This window comes from Aricia agestis, chromosome Z, assembly GCF_905147365.1.
Source record: "Aricia agestis chromosome Z, ilAriAges1.1, whole genome shotgun sequence".
Classification (NCBI taxonomy): Eukaryota; Metazoa; Arthropoda; class Insecta; order Lepidoptera; family Lycaenidae; genus Aricia; species Aricia agestis.
Window position 1 is genome coordinate 36,056,335 of NC_056428.1, and position 15,519 is coordinate 36,071,853.

The 15,519-nt window shown below is 38.4% G+C and overlaps 1 protein-coding gene across 6 annotated transcripts in view; it reads right to left on the reverse strand.

The window, feature by feature from the left end:
- Positions 1-1,472: 1,472 nt before the first annotated feature.
- LOC121739342 (basement membrane-specific heparan sulfate proteoglycan core protein-like) overlaps positions 1,473-15,519 on the reverse strand; it is a 196,612-nt gene continuing 182,565 nt past the window's right edge. For all 6 annotated transcript variants that reach the window (XM_042131739.1, XM_042131742.1, XM_042131741.1 and 3 more), the window contains 18 exons: positions 15,310-15,439; positions 14,188-14,354; positions 12,665-12,872; positions 12,108-12,308; positions 10,209-10,350; positions 9,495-9,630; positions 8,964-9,133; positions 8,502-8,734; positions 7,847-7,986; positions 7,573-7,677; positions 7,362-7,460; positions 6,510-6,768; positions 5,799-5,993; positions 5,262-5,359; positions 4,482-4,599; positions 3,672-3,810; positions 2,678-2,736; positions 1,473-2,416 (listed from right to left, as the gene is read on the reverse strand). In XM_042131739.1, coding sequence (XP_041987673.1) covers positions 2,718-2,736; positions 3,672-3,810; positions 4,482-4,599; positions 5,262-5,359; positions 5,799-5,993; positions 6,510-6,768; positions 7,362-7,460; positions 7,573-7,677; positions 7,847-7,986; positions 8,502-8,734; positions 8,964-9,133; positions 9,495-9,630; positions 10,209-10,350; positions 12,108-12,308; positions 12,665-12,872; positions 14,188-14,354; positions 15,310-15,439 — 2,559 coding nt within the window. In that variant the 3' untranslated portion in view covers positions 1,473-2,416; positions 2,678-2,717. The remainder of the gene's footprint in view (positions 2,417-2,677; positions 2,737-3,671; positions 3,811-4,481; positions 4,600-5,261; positions 5,360-5,798; positions 5,994-6,509; positions 6,769-7,361; positions 7,461-7,572; positions 7,678-7,846; positions 7,987-8,501; positions 8,735-8,963; positions 9,134-9,494; positions 9,631-10,208; positions 10,351-12,107; positions 12,309-12,664; positions 12,873-14,187; positions 14,355-15,309; positions 15,440-15,519) is intronic.

Consider the following 15,519-nt stretch of genomic DNA (forward strand, 5'->3'; position numbering starts at 1 on the left):
AACACGGGCGAAATATTTTATATGGCAAAGAAACGTTTGCCGGGACAGCTAGTTAAATATTATATTATAATATTAATTCATGAAGCCCCAAGCGGCCACATCCGGCCGCGATTACAATAGGATCTATACGTGGGAGAGCCATGCTTCGGCAAGAATGGGCCGGCTCGACCGGAGAAATACCACGTTCTCACAGAAAACCAGCGTGAAACAGCGCTTGCGCTGTGTTTCGCCGAGTGAGTGAGTTTACCGGAGGCCCAATTCCCTTCCCTTCCCATCCCTACCCTCCCCTATTACCCTATTCCCTCTTAAAAGGCCGGCAACGCACCTGCAGCTCTTCTGATGCTGCGAGTGTCCATGGGCGACGGAAGTTCCTTTCCATCAGGTGACCCGTTTGCTCGTTTGCCCCTTCTTTCATAAAAAAAAAGAGAGAAGAAAGAAGAAGAGTGTCTCATTTTTCCGCGATCGATTGCAAAATGCTTAAACTATTAGCTAGTGACATCTAATGGACGCTAGTATACTCATTTATCTCTGAAATTGCAGGAATAACGGTTGAAGTATTCGTTAAGCGCCATCAAGTAGCCAGTAGCAGTATCAAAATTATATGAATCGGAAGTCGGAACCTAAAAGCTCTTGGAAGTTACATCTATTTATTTAATTATTTAGAATAACTTAAACTGTATTTATATTAGTTAAGGATCAAAAAACCGTTTTGGATCTCTCTCTCATAGAAACCAAGAAATGGAACAACAAGAAATGGAAAGGGTGTAAGCGACAAAATGGTTTTTGTCGCGTAATTTAAAAACCATAAATTAATATATTTCATAATATTATAATATAATATGGGTCAATTATTATAGTGTATGCTTGAACTACTATATGTACAAATTTTGGAAGCATAATTATATCACTCTCTGCTGTTGATGATATTAGAATTCCTGTTTTTATTTTTATAGAGGTCTTTTATAAAAGTTGACCAATTTTAGTAGTTTTTCCTCAAGTTTCTACGGTTTTTTGACAGGAGTTACAAGTGACAATACAACATTGATGACTAATCTTAGGTTTTCTGACAGTTGTTATATAAAACGTTGAATATCATAAAGTTATTATACCTAGCGGAATAGAGAAACAAAGGCCTGAGCAAGAGAGCTGATGTCACTATCAGTAACACTGCGTGGTAAAAAGAGACCTGTGATACATGACAGCAGCACTCTTTTTTTGACGTCCAGTCGGCCTTTGCCGCACGTTGACAATTTAATCTCATAGAAATCATGTTCTATCATGCTTGTGTAAGTGTATACGTACACATATTATTTTTATACACAGATGAAACCAATTTCGGTTTCGTTTGACAGCTCGAGATTGTTGCTCTATTCCGCTAGGTATATTAACTTTAAGTTGAATATAAATATTATTTATTACTGTCAAAACCATCACAATCTTATAATTAATTGAGGGATAACTCAAACCACAAATAATAGAAACGTTCATTTATTGTTAGTTGAACTGTTTACAATGAAGCATGTACAAGTAACATTAGGCAGTAGGCAGGTAAATAAATAGTAGGTCGAACCTCGTCGATCAGATATTATATTGTCGAAATACTTAGCTGGGCTAGATTCTGCACGATGATGACGATTATTTACAATAAAAGACGTATTTCTATCGTACAAAATTATCACTGGATATACAAAGCTAAATGCAGTATCTCAAATAAGACGTAAAAAGTAACACTATACTAAAAGTAGTCGTCGAGTAGCTACTCATACAAAAATGGCAGTGGTAAACTAAAAATGCGTTTGGCACATGATATTATATCAGATAGAGAAAAAAATAATGATTAAGTAAAAATGTTATGGCACCAATATCTACCAACACCGTACGATGCGAACAAAATGATCAAAAACAAAATATGAAACATACAAACATAAAAATGTATAGACGGTACTTATAGTCGTTTTTGTAAGCACTAATCATAGGTCGAATTACCTACTTAAGTAAGCTAATAGTATTGTCCTTTGCAAAATTCTTAATCTAAGCGTTAGTTCACACCGAGGCGCGAAACGGCGCAGCAATTATAATATACGGTACGATATTTTTATAAAGTAAAAAGTAATAGTAGTCATTTTTAAAATTTGAATGCCGCGCCGCATCACGTCCCGGGTGTAAGCTGAAACGACAATAAAGACTATGAACTGTAACAAATTTTGTAATTAAATTCTTTCAGAAACAAGAAGACCGACTATGCTATATATTATGATATTGATACTTAAATGTCCTTATATATTTTAATAACATCAATTGACAACGCTTGGAACTTTAGAGATTACAGCAATTTGTTCCTTTGTATTATAATATATTTAATTGGATAAAGCTTATCTAGACTTATAAATCTTATAATATAAACATTCGATCGTATCTGAAACAAAAAAGCAATATTAAAATATGTTTAATTTTCTCAAAAAAAATTAAAACACAAAATAATATAGATTTGTGTGATGTAAGTAAATTTTAAAGTTAAATAATTAATATTTAGAACTAAGAAAATATTTGAGTACTTTGAATCTTTATTCAAAGTACTCAAAATCTCTTTAGTTGAGATGTTGGTTCATAGGAGACTCAGTTAGACTGGACCTACTTAGTTTGTTCGGGTTCTACGAAGGAAAAACGTTTAACTCACCTTATTCGTATAATATACTATTATTGTTGTCGTATTTCGTCTATCCCACCAATCTTGCGCTGAAAATCAGAAACAAAAATGTTATTACGAACAAATAATATATTGCCATAACAATGTCATTCATAGATTTTAGGAAGTTCCCAGCTTTCTGAAATGTTTATGCGATGAACAATAGATACCATCGAAATGACGTCTAGCGGCATCACAGTTTTGTATTTATTTAATCAAAATCAAAAGTTTGAATCGCTGGCCCTCCGCGCTTTGCGTCTCAGTAACTTTAATATTAATAAAATATTATTTTAGTATACCATACCTTCACACAGTCAGTAGTAGTTGATGTAGGAGTAAGTAAAGCTAAAAAAGGACGGCATAAGGGCTATGTACAGGCCATGCAAAGTCGGCCGACTGATAGAGTTGAAGTGGAAGTTAGGTGGGGGGGATTCGAACACCTCGATCTCTTCGAAGAATGGATAAACGTCGGGGAACATTAGACTATCCAGGGCAGCGTGAAACAATGTTAGTAGTTAGGCATGAAACGATATCGGATGTCGGACGATGTAAATGGGGGTTGAATTAATAATAAGATGTTTTGTGCCACGAATTTTTCCCGTTTTAAATATTAATATTATGTTATTGAGAGGTCTTCAGTCACCTCCTAAAGACAATTTTATACCTCTTTAGCCTTTAACATCGGTCCGATATTCGATATCGCATTAATGAAAGTTATTGCACTAATGCTGGTGTCCTAGGTACCTAAAAGATTTTTCTAACCTAATGTTCTTCGTAAATTCGTAGTATTCGTAACACTATTTGCCACTAGGTATATTATGAACAAAGAATTGTCTAAGGCTTCTTACAGACGAACGGCATTCGATGATGACTGCCGTCGACGAGTGCCGTCGACAAGTGTCGTTCGTATGCAAGCGCTCTAACAAGAATAAAGAATGACAAATCAAATTCAATAACACACACACAAATATCCAAACAAACTTACTCTTTGCAAGGCTGCGTGTTGCGCCCAGCTATGGCGTGCCTGCCGAGATTGACACTACGGTCACTGTTAAACTCGACCTGCTCAATGCACCCGACCAGGCCAGGTAGGTTGAACACATTCATGTGCTCCGGAATACCACCTGTAAGGAGAGTAATACTTAATTTAATATATATTATTAATATAAATCGACAGATCTCGGCGCGGCGAGCGGCGCGCGGCGTACGTCTGTTATAGCCTGGCTACTCGACGATGATTAGCTATGTAAAAATTAGCCTGGTACAAATGGTTCAATTTTTTTTATTAAAATTAACGTATTCGCGTCGGTATGGCGGGCTGCAAGCCTCACCCGACAAGTATGCCATTACGCTTTCGCCTACTTATTTTTTTCGACTATCTGAAAATATAAGTTCGACACTCGTTATTTATCCGACACGTTCGATTAACGCCCACGCGTTTGGGCTGTCGGTGTGATGACCATCATTTTCCTTTTTGCCTTTACGTAATTATACCTCTGTAGAACCGCCATAGTGGCACAAATGGCCAAGAATTTTGTGTCAGTATCTCCAGGCCTATAGCTTATTTATACAGGATGTAACAAAACTAAGTGATAATATTTTAGATTACCCAACTATATCATTACTTCAGGTCGGATGGAAATATTTAAGTATTTTACTTAAATATTCCCCCATTGTCTCCTACTAAGTAGCTCATGACTTTAATGGATTTCATGTAAAGGGCGGCGAAAATTATCTGCCGGAGCGGCTTAATAGCTAGGTCGAGCCCCGTAGTCCCGTCAACTTCTGCTCTTACCGATATAGATGTTGGAGTCAGCGTTCAGGACGTTGGAGATTCCGTTGTTGATGGTGGTCCGTGGTATTCCATCGACTGTCAGCTCGACTCGCATGTCGTCGTAGAGTTTCGCGATTATCTGAAAATATTGCGCTTTTAATAACCAGAGACCGTAGCCAAAGTCCCTTTCGTTAAAAACGATGACGAAATTCGTTATCAAAATATATGGGATTCGACATTAGTCTTCGCAACCAAAATGTCATTTAGCGATGACATATTATGTCAAACATTTTGATAACGAATGTCGTCATCATTTGGGGGCAGTAGACGTTTATGCAACGGTAGAACAGAAAATAATATTATGTATCTGGGAGATAACGGAGCTAGTCCAGTCCAGTCCAGAATCCACCCCTTCGCTTCGCTTCGCTTCGGTAGCGAATACTAATGTCAAATCCATACATTTTATAGCGCTAGCGGTAGCGCTAGCGTTGTCTAGTAGGGCAGGCCAGCTGACATAATATTATTAATTATATTATACTAACATTGACTTAACCCGAACAATAAATAATTATTTTAGTTTCCAATTTCCTGATGGTACAAAGTACGCACGTACCTACGTAAAATATAATTAACTAACTGACTTCCAAAACGGAGGAGGTTATAATATGTTCGGCTGTGGATTCTTTTTTTCAGATTCGTGTCTACTAAAATACTTAACTAATTATCACGTACATTTTAACAAAGGCAAACTTTAACTATTGTTATAATTACTCTTTTTTAATATATTATTGGTTAACTTACTTGATGTCTTTCTCCGTCTGTAACTCTCCTTTCAGGTAGGGAGAGAGAGTTCGCGCCGCTTCCCATATCCCATTCCATTACAACAGCTCCTCTTTCAACTAAAAATTAAAACAGTTAAGCGTTAAAATATCTATTCTATCGATACGTTACGTTTCAATTTCTGTATTCAAGTATTAGTTTGCGTTTAACCCGAAAAACCTCGAAAGTGTGTGTATCTAGGTATATATATTATAATTTTTTTATATATTTATTAGGTATATAATCTGTTATCTCTTTCACCGCCCAAGTGATTCTCACTTTGAGTAACGAAAGAAGACATATAATAATAATAAATATATTTCATCCTATTTCGGTTCTCGTGCGACAGAGAGGTTTCCGCACAGCATTTCTGTTTTCTATTAAGTTCTGTAGTATTACTATCTTTTAAATTTTGCGGTTCCCAATAATTCTCATGCGATAGAGAGGTTCTATTAAAATGCATAGTATAGGTTACTATAAAAAATCGATATCTTTAACTTAAGAATCAGATGAACTCACTTCGCAGCATAAGGTAGTCCGCGCCGTCGCTACCGGAGGCTTCCGTCTGGTAGAGCAGGACACCATCGCTCGTGGTGTGGAACGCCATAGCCACCAGGACTGGCTCCTCACTGATCATGTCGTACCTCAGGAATCTCATGGGCAGCTCCAGATATCCGTTACCATTGAAACCCACGCTCTGTAGGAGCTCCAGAGCTAAAAATTTGGTGAAAGAACGTTAAATCCAGGAGTTTTGTAGCCTAAATCCCCTTAAGATTAGCGAATAAAATATAATTTGGCAGGGGGCCAATAGTGCCTAAACTTACCTACTATAGTTATTATAGGTGTAATAACAATCATTATTAGGCTGAAACAGACTGCTAATTTTCCTCCAAATCACATTGCGATAACTTAGATGACGCAATACATTAATGGCACATAGGCATGATGCACTAATAGAAGCGATCAGGACCATGTAGAGGTTATGGCCTGTCTATGACGGCCCATGATCGACGTCAATTGTACACCATTATAGTCAGCATTGTAATCCTGTCTAGAAATCCTCGCTATCCATCGAGGCTCAATGTAAAGACCGGCTACGCACCTGCAGCTCGTCTAATGATGCGAGTGTCCATGGGAGACGGGAGTTGCTTTCCATCAGGTGACTCGTTTACTCGTTTGCCCCCGTATTTTATAAAAAAGGAGCCTTTATATTTAAAAATAAATACTCACGCATTTGACAGTTAGCGCCAGAGTAGCCTAGCGGGCAGTCGCAAGTGTAGTTGAGTCGTGTGCCGCGTTCCATCTTGCATGTGCCTCCGTTCCTGCAGGGTGACGGGTTGCAAGGGTCCCTTGGAGGGCGCATTATGTTGGACAGAGGTAGGCGGCTCTCGCAGTATGTTCCCGTGAATCCTGGCTGGCAAATGCAGGCGGATGCGTCTGGATTCGTGCAATAGCCGTTGTTGCGACATTGAGAACATACGCTCTCCACCTGGGAAAATGTTCGTTTTTGTGAATGTCACAAGTCTTCGTACAATTAATAGATCGTCGAGATAATACGACCATGTCGAATTGATAACGGCTCAAGCTGTAAAACTAGTTATTAATACTACTTCAGGTTTTAAAATTAACACAGAAAATATAATATATGCACTGCATTATGTAGGCTTAGCATGACTACAGTAGAAATTCTGACAGTTTTTAGGATATTTATTTATTTATTTAACACTTTTTGCACAATGTACAATGGCGGACTTAATGCCATAGGGCATTTTCTACCAGTCAACCAATGGTGGTAACAAAACTAAAAAAAACAGGTGCTTTATGTGTAGAAAAAAAGAACACAAATTTAGAAAATACATAATTAAATGTACAATAAACACTGATAAAGATAATAACAAATACTTATCGAAATAATAAAAATATATATCAAAATAACGAAAATATATATTATCATTATCATATTTCCTTCGCCTCTATGCCTTTGTTCTTGCGTAGAATTCCCTTCGTCTTTCTAGCACGGTGGTCAAAATCTTGTAATTATGACTGCCAAAGGCACAAAATAATTCTCGATTATTTACAAACCTCAGGTATGTCTCCGCGGTCATAGTTGACACACTCCTGTATGTTGGCCGACTGTATGGTGGCCCCAATCAGATCCAGTTGGCCTCCGTGCAGCGATACCTACAACATACAATTATTTATGGTACCTATTTGTTCTAGATATTTTTAAATTCATATCTATTATTATCTTTTTAAGATGATTGATAACTTTGTTTAAGTTTCATGCACTTACGTCTTTGATACATCCGCTGAATCCACCGCTGACGCCTGTGTTGTTATTGAGTACAATTTCTCCGTCCACTCCTCCCACAAACATTGGTGTTCCTAGGTGCAAATCCTGAAAAAAATATTTAAAAATCTCATGAAAAAAATCTGAAATTAAAATGTAATTTTTTAAACATTGGTGATCCTAGGTGCAAATCCTGATTTTTTTTTTAAATCTCATTGTAAAAACTGAAATTAAAATGTAATTTTGGTTCCGGTTCGCGCATTTTTTAATCACTTACACGTGGCGAGGCAAGCTTGGCCTCATAGTTCTGCATCATGTCGATCTTCAGGGAGACAAGCTGTCCGACTCGCGCAATGTGCACGTCAGTCCATTCCGATGTCAACGTTCTGTTGCTCACCAGCACGATAGGAGGATTACCTGAAGATCATATATTTTACATAGTAAATAGGGATGTTCACAAGGTCGAAGATTAGCAGATTTTTTAAATAAAATAAAGAAATAGCGGTAAAAAATAAGGATTTCCAAAAAAATGTTTTGGGAAGGTTTGTTTTATGTGATTTTCAAATTGGAGAGTTTTTAAGATATCAGAGTCATTCCTTCACTGATATCTCTATTTTTGATAGTTCTTTTAATTACTAATAATAAAATAGGCAAATATGCAAAATTCGTAGGGTAGATTTGTGATGATTAAAAAATTAAGACCAATATAAATAAATATAAATTATATTAATTATTGCATATTATTTTATATACAGCCAAATTGCTAAAAGCTTAAGAAGCTCATTACGCAATCAAACGAAAAAAAAATGAAATTACCTAAGTACTTGTTTATTTAACTTTACAGAATAAAAAAAGTTTAAATCATCATGTTTCGTTTTATACATGTCTATATTCGTTGTCGTTAGTCTTTAAACAAAAAGAAATGGGCATACCATCGCCAAGGTCGTAACGGAATTCCAGTCTTCCATCGTGGACGGTCAGGGCGGTGAAGCCTCCGTAGCCGCGGTCGGATTGCGCGCAGTACATGATGATGCCGTCAGTGACTGGTGGTTTAGCCTTGATCTTCATCGACATGCGAAGAGAGCGGGAGGTCTTCGGAGCCTCTATGGCCAAATACGCGCTCCCGGTAAACGCTGGGTAGTTAATGTTCTGTCTGTTGTCGCAGCTACAAGAAAAGATATGATGAATAAAAAATCGTCTTTTAAAATTAGCGATTTAAAAGTGGAAAAGATTCACGGCGTTCACGACGACTGCACTATTTTGTCGGTGGGCGTGAAATTAAGATTAACTTCACGCGGGCTTCTGAAAAAGCGCCGGTGGGCCGCAGGTTCAGTAGGTAATAGGTATAGTATAGCTGATCTAGAGGTTCTACAGTGAGAGATGTTGAAACTTACTTCTTGCCGGTATACGTGACGGGGCAGCTACACTTGTATCCGTCGACGGTGTCCTTGCATTTGCCGGGTCCGCACAGGCCGGGCCGGCACGCCTCGCCAGTCCGGTCGCAGTTTAGTCCGGCAAAACCGGGTGCGCATAGACACATGTAGCCACGCTCGTTTCTCGCCTCCTGCACATCGAAATATAATAATATAGTAAAGAAAGATGACTCTCATGCATTAGAATTTTCAAAATATATGATTATTATTATAATATTTTCCTTTATGTAACACAAATATTCGAGATTCCCAGCTTGCCATAGCGAGCGATGCTGAGTTAAAATTAGTTTCTCTACTCGCTACAAGATGGCGCCTTTTAAACAACAAATAATCTGAATAATTGTTTAAAAGTGATTATATCTATTTTATTGTAAGCTTTATTGATATTCAAGGTTATTATTATGTTAAACTTTTTAGTTTTGAACAACATACCATGAGACAACTTTAAACGAACCACAGGTATTTGATTACAAGATATTATAACGGGCTTACCTGGCACACCCCTTTGTTTAGACACTGGTTCGGCGAGCAAGAATCGCAGTCGGAGACGCTAATTTGCTCGAAGCTCTCAGCCAGAATATTCTTCTCCTCCTTGCCTAATATTAGCATGCTCACGCAACCGATAAATCTGCACAATCGAAATAATCCCTAAATAGAATAAAATTGTCAATTTTATGACATAGAGTCATAAAACATGGACAATGTAGTCTTGAAGTAAGGAAATATAATATTATGTTGTCGCTCCATTGCGGAGAAATTCGTTTATCAAGCTACAGCCGTACATTTTTTCCTGGGTGAACAGCCCCCGTAGACAAGTGGCAAAATGCTAACGCTAATGCTAGCGCTACAAAATGTATGGATTTGACATTAGTATTCGCTAGCGAAGCGATGACTTATGTCAAATCGCATACATTTTGTAGCGCTAGCGTTAGCGTTAGCGCTTTGCCACTTGTCTACAGGCCCAGACCGGCCAGTGCAAACGAAGACGTCGCTCTCCTGCACTCCCCTCGTGACCACGGCCGTTGCAACACGGCCGAAACGTCGAGAAAAAGTATGTACTCGTGTCTCGTAGTACTAGCATTACTACTTGAATATCGCGTCAAGTCCCAATTTAAAGGTTTTAATTCACTACACTTTTTAGGACCAATCTGCGTAGTATCACAGTGTAATAAGTTCCATAGACTGTGTTGGTATACTATGACTTACCCTGGTGCCGCTTGCAATTCATATGGACGTTTAGATCGCTCCGGTCCGTTTCCGATGTACAGCGGCGCATGCAGGTCCAGGATTCCTAGGGACTGAGATGACTCAGCCACGAATGGTCCAGTGTTGTCCACGTCCATGGTTACTAGAAAAATATCACCATCGTTAGTTTGATGTCGTCTCCAAAGTCATATTAAGTCATCATTATTTGAAGCATCATTGAATAATTTTTCATTGAATTTGGTGAATTGCATGTGTCTTGCCGTTGCGTTTCCAGGTTACAGGAATGCTTAAATAAATTAGGTGGGATTTCACCAAACACACATAAAACTTAGTTTTATAAAACTTAGTTCCCATTGAACGCGTTCATGCTGCGACGTAAATCTCGTTTTGTTTCGATTGGATATCACAAACTTCTTTTGATCGCGATTATTAAATCTAAGTTTACGTGACGTCACGCGATTATTTTACATGTTTTCATCATTTTAAAGCCTTTTCACGTCAATTTAACTACAAAATAGCAAGAAACGATACATAAACTAACAAACGCATGTGTCAAAACTGTCATCTTGACATTTCTTTTGTCTATGTTTTTTGTTCCGCCATGACAGGGCTTGAACGGGTTTTATGACGTTAAACTTCGGACTTTAGGCGTTTAAACTTCGGACTTTAGGCGTTCAGAAGATAAAACTCTGATTTGCTGTGAACGCGTTCAGTTTATGCTAGTGAAATGCATTTCGATGTTATAATCGCGTTTATACGTTTTGAACCGGTTCAGAGTGCTTTGAACGCGTTCTATTTCTTTGGTGAAATCGCCCCTAGTGTCATTGCTTGCATTTGTTATTGCTGTCTTATTCTCTACTGCTACCTTATTCATGTGACGTTGCTAATGTGCTAGACCAGGGGTCGGCAGACTTACCAATCAGATGAGCCAAATATTAAGTTTCTAGATTTTCCCATACCTTCAAAGTGCCGCTACGTACATTTTATACCCAAGTCTAATACACAATAACAATAATTAGAGTCTAATTTTCTTCACACTACAAAGCTACATTTACAGTTAAAAAAAATTAATTAATTACTGAAAGAAATTTATTACAATAACAATCATTAATTATATTATATTTTAGTTTTAGACCTTAGTTAGAACGGGGTCCTTGCTTTCCTTTGAATTTCGAAAACCTACCTATGTCTGGCAAGTAATTACTCGTTTTTATTAATTGAAGGCACGACTGTAAATAATTGTCGTCGGTTAATTTGCTTCTTAATTTACTTTTAATCTGATTCATAGATGAAAATGTTTGCTCACGTCAATATGTAGAACCGAAGATAGATATAATAGCAAATGCTAGTTTTTTTTGTCGTTTCATATGTTGCAGGAATGTTATTCCATGTATCAAACAGGATTTGCTCTATTTTAGGTAAATTATCGCAAGTTGATGGAAAATCCAGTTGTTTCATATTGTTTAGGTGTTTTATTAAATTTATGTTTGATACAGTTAGGCAGTGAGTGGGTGTAAGAAAACTTTTCTTAGAAGAGCTATATTAATCCTATGGAAGAGCCGCATGCGGCTCGCGAGCCGCGGTCTGCCGACCCCTGTGCTAGACAAACACAAGCAGACCTTGTTTAATTATACTGCGCGTAAATAATATCTAAGGTGTTAAGGGGTTCCGAGACGAACAAGCAGCTTGGCGGCAAGCACGTAGATTTTTGCTTGCTTCAAACATATTATTGACCGTTTACAACGTTTGCTTGATGCTTGGGTCAAGCATTTCATACTTGCTCCGCGCTTGATGTGATTTTAATTTTGCTTTCGTTTGAAGTCTACGTGCTTGCCGCCAAGGTACTCGTTTGTCTCGAAACCCCTTTAGGCTTTAAAATACAAGATTTAACAACTTTACCTCTGTACTCGCTGCGGCTCAGTCGGATCGTGTGCCAAGTGTTGAGCTGAAGCGGCCTATCTCCGGTGGTGACGACAGGCTCGGCGTAGTCTCGTGACAGTTTCAGAGTCAACTTGGGCACGCCGTCCACGAGTTGCAGTACAACATAATCGCCCTCCTCATCGTCGTTTTCGCTGTTGTACAGTATTATGCCGTTTCCATCTGAAATATTGCGTTTCTAGTAAAGTTAACTGGGACACGTCACAAACACGACATGAAATTACCTTTTTCGGATTTTATATTTAAACCTTAAATTATATTTTGTCATCCATAGTTATACTAATAAGAATGACAAAAGTGTCTGAGTGTATGTCTGTATGCTTGTTTTAGGTAAGCTTATCTGCTGACCAAAATTTTGATGAAAGTAGTAAAATACTTTGAGTCCCAAGAATGGGCAATGGGCATAGTGTATAGGTAGTTTTCGTCAACGAATTTTCATCAATCATCAATCGAGAAGCTACTTGCTAAGAAGCATCTCTTAAATGTATTATGCATCATTTATGCATGATAATACTAACCGAGAGGTTTGAAGGACACTTCAATGTCGAACTTGGTGTAAGCGTCCTTCAACGCACGCATGGAGATCCAGCCATCGCCGTTGAATTTGGGAATGACTCCGATGACACGAAGCGTCGCGCGCGCAGTCACTCTAGCGACGCTGTTGGAGACTTTGCAGATGTAAGTGCCGGCGTCGGCTTCTGTCACGCCGTCCAAACGGATGACCTCCTGAAATAAAACCGTAACCATATAGGCTGTAGAATGCCACACTAGGCGTAAAGGTCAATTCAGATAGCAACGCGACGCATAGCTGATGTATTTCTTTTGTACATGGATATGACCAACTTCAATGGGGATTGTCCATTTTTTTTTAATTTTGCTCATTACAAAAACATTTCGAGGAATAAGGTCAGTGATCGTTTTTATGTATATAAACGAAAAAAATACCCATTAGTTACTTATATTTTTGAACAAATATGTTTAACCTTTGTTTGACCTTCAATGGCGTTAAATTAGCAATAAATTCGACCAACATTACGTTTCGAACTTTTGGTAAGCTTCTCGTATCAGCTTTCACATAATGAGAACTTGCATTTGACGAACCAGCCATTATAAATAAGATTGAAAGGAAATTTAAAACATACTCAGAGGTCAATTGTCCGCTGATGATGACGTCAGAGCGAAACTTTAAAAATTTATTGAGAAAAAACTAACCAATGAATTTCAAAATTATTTAATTTACTTATATTCTTAAAATACCCTATTTTAACGAAAAAAAATATAAAAAGTACATGTGATTTTTTTTGGACAATGCCCATTGCGTGAGACGTCATGCGAATCTGCGGTCTGAATTGACCCTAATAGAGCAGAGTGATGAGTAATTTTACGAAATATTTCGGGTATGAAATTGTATAACATACACCTCACTACGTGGCAGCACGTGAAGTATCGCATATCTCTACTGCAGTGAAGATAAGTACCTACGCCTAGTCAGGTTTTTTTAATGAAATAAGTGGGCAAACGAGCAAACGGGTCACCCGATGGAAAGCAACTACCGTCGCCCATGGACACTCGCAGCATCAGAAGAGCCGCAGGTGCGTTGCCGGCCTTTTAAGAGGGAATAGGGTAATAGGGGAGGGTAGGGATGGGAAGGGAAGGGAATAGGGGAGGGTAGGGAGGGGAATAGGGTAGGGGATTGGGCCTCCGGTAAACTCACTCACTCGGCGAAACACAACGCAAGCGCTGTTTCACGCCGGTTTTCTGTGAGAACGTGGTATTTCTCCGGTCGAGTCGGCCCATTCGTGCGCGAAGCATGGCTCTCCCACGTATAAAAGGTTTCTTCTTTATTGTAATAAGTGTGCATACGTACTTTTGATATAATTAGATTTTACTCAAACATTTTGAAACTTAAGATATCTGACATAAAAGTTATTCAAGCAAAACGAAGTATAAAACCTCGAAATCACATTTTTAAAGTCAAAATGGCCCCAAACCTAATGATTTTGGGCTACGCCTTTTGCCCCGATATGCCTGTCTTAAGTACCTCATTGCTTCTGACGTTCGGTGGTAGGGGCTGGTACTCCCTCTTCCACTCCACAGTGATGGGTCCTTGCAGGTTGTGGTTGCAGGGTAGCTCTACATTGTCGCCATGACGCGCTGTGTGTACCTTGTCCTCATCGCTCGATGGAGGGTACGAAGGCTCGTTAGGTCCTGAAGGGTCAAATATATTTTATGTCTATATGAAAATAAAATATTAGTCCGTTTTTACTGCTTAACGTAAAAACTGTTGGATCGATTTTGACAATTTATAAATATGATCTAACTTCACCTACAGGTAGGCAACTGTAGGTGAAGTTTCTTACCACGGCCCGGAGAAGTAGGTAAATCGCGACAAATCGTTTTTAAGAGCTGGCGCAAAGTACGACTGTCGCGGGATTATTTTACCGCAAAAAACGCCATTTTATGACACAAGCCACGTGTATTATATTTCTCTAAGGGTTGATTCAGACCGCAACGCGACGCGTAGATGCATTTCTAAATTTGTATGGATTTGACAGATTTCAATTACGTCAGACGTCTTGCGAATTTGTCAAATCCATACTAATTTAGAAATGCATCTACGCGTCGCGTGGCGGTCTGAATCAACCCTTAGGGTCAATTCAGACCGCAACGCGACGCGTAGATGCATTTCTAAATTTGTATGGATTTGACAGATTTCAATTGCGTCAGACGTCTTGCGAATCTGTCAAATCCATACTAATTTAGAAATGCATCTACGCTTCGCGTTGCGGTCTGAATCAACCCTAAGACACTAGCTATAGGTTTCATTTTGCTCTACGCCATTGACAAGCAGCGACGGCATGGGTCGCTAGACAAATGTCGGTAGAAAATGAAACCTATAGCCTATTTCATAAAGTGACATTTTATTTGAATTTTGGTCGGTAAAATAATCGCGCGACAGAAAGTCGTAATGCACGCCAGCTCTGTCCTTAATATTTTTTGTTATCACAAGATTTTTCTTAACTGGACAGTTTTACATTTAATAAAAGTATAATATTCTTTGTAAAATTTCTCATTTTAATCGTACTGAAACTTACATGCTTCTTATAAATTACTGTTTATGTATCAGTTTAGTACTGTTTATTGGCAATTGCTATATCCTTACCTGGTATAACCTCAAGGTTGAAGTCTTCGTAGCTTCGGCCTATATTCACATCTTCGCCATTACATCTGTACACACCGGCATCAGATTCTTGAACGTTCGGTATTATCAGTAGAGCACCATCTCCATAAATCTAAAAAACACAAGCTATGTTATTTTATGGCCAAAAACACAAAATACTTAAAGGTGAGATCGCACTACGCGACACGATGC